This window comes from Arachis ipaensis, chromosome B10 (genome assembly GCF_059453495.1).
Source record: "Arachis ipaensis isolate K30076 ecotype BB chromosome B10, ASM5945349v1, whole genome shotgun sequence".
NCBI classification, from domain to species: Eukaryota; Viridiplantae; Streptophyta; class Magnoliopsida; order Fabales; family Fabaceae; genus Arachis; species Arachis ipaensis.
Window position 1 is genome coordinate 25,741,746 of NC_142435.1, and position 5,036 is coordinate 25,746,781.

The following is a 5,036-nucleotide window of genomic DNA, read 5'->3' on the forward strand; positions in this document are numbered from 1 at the left end:
CTCTTTTTTCTATTTAATTTTGGTTTCACTTATAAAATTAAAGGTAACAGATCACACTTTATTTTTTCAAATATTAAAAAAAATAAAGAGATCGATTCCCCATTCAAATCATAACCTAACCAATCCAGTCCAACTAAGCATTTTAAATTTATGCACACAGGCCTATTGCCATCACTTTTTTTTATGATTGGGCAATATATACTCTACTTACAGGTACCCAACCCGTTCGGATAGAGTTGTCTATTCTACCCGCTATGAGTAGGGTAGGGTACAATGTAAATTTGTCTGCGGGTAGAGTAGGGTACGAGTTTAGGGTATATCCTACCCTATCTGCACCCCTAATATATATATATATATAATGAAAAAAGTGAGTGTTGAACTCACAATCTTCCTCTTATAAAAACTTGAACTAACTACTAAGTTAGTTGATGATCATATTATTTATAATTTTATGTTGGGCTTTTTTAAGTTTTATCATTTTTAATTTTAATTTGAACTTAGTTTTTTATTTTCTATTTTATTAATATGTATAAAATTTAGAATGATTGAATTTTATATTTGTTTGAAAATCTTTTATTTTTCTACGGATAAGGTAGAGTTTAGAACTTTAGGGTGCGGGTAGAGTTAGGGTTGAGAGATTCTCAACCCGCGGATAAGATAGGGTAGAGTTTTAAAAAAGTTTTCAACTCGCGGGTAGGGTTAGAGACTTAGAGTTGAGTCCAAACCCTACCCTATTCCACTCATTGCCAGCCCTTCGTTATCTTTCTCTTTTGTTATTATTATTACCAACAACACCAATATTTTGCTAACATCTTCTTTATTAGTTCTGATTTTTCTCTGGTGCCATTATTAAATAATTTCAGTTTATTTCTTAGTTTATTTAAGATTTATTTGGATTCAAAAATGAATTCGATGTGATTTTGTTGATAATTGAATTTTTTTTACTGCTTGTTTAAATTTGAACTAATTTTGATTTATTTGTAAATTAACTGAGGCTCACTTGATGTTGTTGTTAAGTATTGATCAAATTTTTTATTCCTTAAAAAATACAGAAACTTTTACATAGTTGGAGTGTGTATTTACGTTGTACTAATAAAATTGATTTTTATTGAATTTAGGCCAACTTAATTGGATTTAATTGCTAAAAAAATTTAAATGTATAACCACTCTTAAATATTAATTACAAAAATTTATTTATCTTATGGACTAAGAACACATGTAAAGGCATAGGTTAAGATTACAAAATAAAAAAATTATTAAAAATATAATGTATTTATTTTATATTTATTAAATAAAAATATTTAAAATTTTTTATTAATAATAAATTTATCATGTACTCTAAAGACACATATTAACTAAATTTTTATAAAAAAAATTAATATTTTGTTTGATTATAAAAATTTACGTATAATTATTTTTATATAAAATTAATAATTAAAAGTTATTAAATAATAATTTAATTAAATATATTAAATTTACTAATAATTTTTATCAATCAATTTTATATTAAAATAATTATATGTAAGTCTTTAATTTTTTTTTAATGGGATATTCTTAAATTTCACGAGAAGTGACGTATGTAGTATACTAGTATTAGTGTATATATATTGCCATGTCGTCACTCGTTAAGGAAAACGAACCTCATTTTCATAGGAAGATTTGTTCTTTCAAACATGGGACTTGAATAAAGTGCGTTACGTTAGCGTAAGAAATTAACACAAAAACATGTGAAATTAATTATAACCTACTAAACTAAAAAAAAAAAGACTAATTATGTTCATTTTTTTATACTTTTACTAACAAGTGTCCTAATAATTAATTAAAGTTACTTTTTTTTATTTTTTTCAATTTTTATAAAATTTTTTTATAATAAACGCTTTATCAAATTTAAACATTTTTATATTTAACATTTTATCAAGTATAGTTAAATCCTTTAATGGAACACCAAGTTTAGACGGTGTTAATTTAACCAAAAAATGTGTTGGCAACCTTTGATAAAATAAAAAATACAATTACCCTAATTTAATATAATCTAAAATTAAAAATGGTCTTTTTATCCACAAATCTACTTTAACAGATACCCGCAAAACTCGTAGAGTACCGAGGTCAAAAACGTAGGTTTGACTTTCTCTTGTTTCCGTCCGTATCTTACGCGAAAAAAGAAACCCTAAATCCAAGAAAACAATAAAACATGAAACCTATCCTATTCCCAGCTTCATCCTCATACTATTCCAACCCCAAATCAAAACCCGCCACGTCACCACACGCCCAATCCCAAAGTAGACCCAGCCGCAGCAGATCACAAACCCCCCACAATTCCAAGCTCCCTATAAATGCGAAACCTTGTCATTCACAACGCCCTCAACAAAATCTCTTTCATTTTTTCTAAATCAAAGCCCTAATCAGAATCCACCTTCTAGAACCGTCGATTCACATACTTTCAGCACGAACTGGCTAACTCTCAGGGAGCGTTGTTGGTGGAAGCTGCTGACTCCAGCAACATTAAGCTGGTCCGAGCACTTTATGACGCCCTAAGCGCGCGTGACTCCCACGCGGTTCTCAAGCTCGTGGCCTCAGACCTCGAGTGGTGGTTCCATGGTCCACCCTCCTGCCAGTTCTTGAAGCTCCTGCTCACCGGAGAATCCTCCTCTTCCTCCTCCGCTTCCACCGCCGCTGATTCATTCGAGTTCGTTCCGCTTTCAGTCGTATCCTTCGGCAGCACCGTTATCGCCGAGGGCTGCGACACCGCGCGCTCCGTCGTTTGGGTCCACGCCTGGACTGTCACGGATGGGATAATTACTCAGGTCAGGGAGTACTTCAACACTTCCTTGACCGTTACCAAGATCGGAGATTCTGATTCTGATTCCGATTCTGAGATTATTCCGGCGAGTTCTGACTCTGGCAACTTTCCTTGCGTCTGGCAGAGCAGCCTCTCCGGTCTCGCCGGAAAATCGGTCCCCGGTCTTGTCCTGGCAATATAAGAAGGGAAACACAATATTTAAAAATAAATAAATAATAAAATTGTGAAAAATATTAAAAATAAAAGTGGTTGTGCACGTGGCGGTTGGCGACTCTGTTTCACGGGGGGGCATTGATCGTGGTGCTTTACCTTGAAGCCATAGAGATGTAAGACCCTGTTTGGTGCAGTGTGGGATTTGGTATTGCTCCCATTTTTTCCCTTTTAATTATTATTATTTTTAATTACTATTTTAAGTTCTGGGGGAGTGTGATTTGCGTGGAGCCATAACCATTAAGGGTGTATTTTGGTTTTGGTATCCTAGTGTGTTACTTTTATATGATGTGGTTTGATAATGATGCATTAAGAATATATAAGAATATTTGTTTTAAGATCTGTGATGCATATGCTCCTATATTCCTATATTCTCCAGCCAAGAATTATTTTAGCTATGATACTAATCTAGTTGCCGGATTGTTGACATTTAACTTCTGACGTCCAAAGTTCAATTCAATTTTTGATATGGTGTTAGGAGTATTATTTTATAGAATTTTATAGAGTATTATTAATAATTGACTAAGTCTAATGTTAATTAATGAAGCAAATGGGAGTTAGCTTTTATTGCTGACGGTGTATTAAGATGAAGGTTATGAAACTCTTGATATGATACTCTTCTTATTAAATGATGGGATTGATATTATAAAATTTTAATTGCAACGTTACGACTGGGAAATGAGATGCTACCTATCAGATCAATTTGTGTAACTTGGCAAAAGCAAAGAGGGTTGGACCGGGTATGAAATTTGAGTTCGCTTAAAATAAAAGGTCCATCTAAATTATATTATCTAATTAATGGGCTTTGGCTTTTGGGGGCGTTGGAAAGGGATGGTGACATGGTGGGGCGTGGCTGAGGCATGTGATATAGTGGCAAAGGTGTTTGCCTCAACTAAGACACACCCAATAACTAAGCCACGCCAGGTTCAAATTCTAGCAATGATGGCTAGGTTAATGTGCGTGAGTGTGTGTGTCTATGACTAAAAAAAGGAATGTGCGGCAAGGTTTTTTTTTCAATTCTCTCCTTTTTTAAAAAAATTAGAAAATTATAATTTAAAACAAAAAATAGTGAAATTTTTTGTATATTACTAATTTATTTATTATATAATAGTAATATACCTTTTAGAAATATTTTGTAATTTCAAAAAGTAGTGATTAAATCTTTTGAAAATATTTTTTAAATAAATAATAATATTTTCCTATGGGCTAAACTGTCAATCAACCAATTTGTTAGAAAACTAGCAAATTAATATTTTACTATTTTTAGCTCATATCTTTAAGCGTGATGGGCCAACTTATCCATTTATTACAGTTGGTTTTGGTGGGATTGAATGAGATAGGAAAACCGTGAGACTCAGATCTTTGGAAATTTTTCCAAATGAGATTCTCCTCTATTTGTGTGTAAATTAAAATTGTTATTATATAGAAATAGCTACCAAAAATATTACTCCTGTTGTGATAAGAATGACAGATGGATGCCCATTAATAGTACAGGCCGCTGAAGTTTTTAAGAGAGAGAGTTGAGATTATTTTATTTAGACCAATTTTAATGAAAACTGAATTTGTAAAGCTATAAATAAGGTTTTATAGTCTTTTTGTACAGGACACAAGCAATAAAATAAAAATCTATTCTTTCTCTTTTTTTATTTTCAATACTTCTTTCTCTCTTTTTTTTTATATATATATATATATATATATTACAACATATAATATTAGTAAATACATATATGAATTATTATTGAGTTAATTATATTAATACTAGAGTCTTCAATTTATACATCTTTATTTTATATTTAGTATATCTTTTATTTTTTTTTATAACACGTTATCAGCACGAGACTCTGATTAAATTTTTAGGAAGACTTAGGTAACAAATTTTCATTATGTCGAAACTCTCTCATCTTGAATTCAATGCTCTTGATATATCTGAAAATAATTATTTATCATGGATATTAGATGCTGAAATTCATCTTGATTCAATGGATCTTGGAGATACCATTAAGGATGAATATAATGCATCCCAGAA

At 31.2% G+C, this 5,036-nt stretch overlaps 1 protein-coding gene across 1 annotated transcript; it reads left to right on the top strand.

Moving 5' to 3' along the window:
- Nucleotides 1-254: 254 nt before the first annotated feature.
- Nucleotides 255-3,348, top strand: SAG20 (senescence associated gene 20). Its single transcript, XM_016322546.3, has 2 exons — nucleotides 255-314; nucleotides 2,421-3,348. Exons 1-2 carry the CDS (start codon nucleotides 255-257, stop codon nucleotides 2,979-2,981), a joined length of 621 nt encoding a protein of 206 aa, XP_016178032.1. The 3' UTR covers nucleotides 2,982-3,348.
- The last annotated feature ends 1,688 nt before the right edge of the window (nucleotides 3,349-5,036 follow it).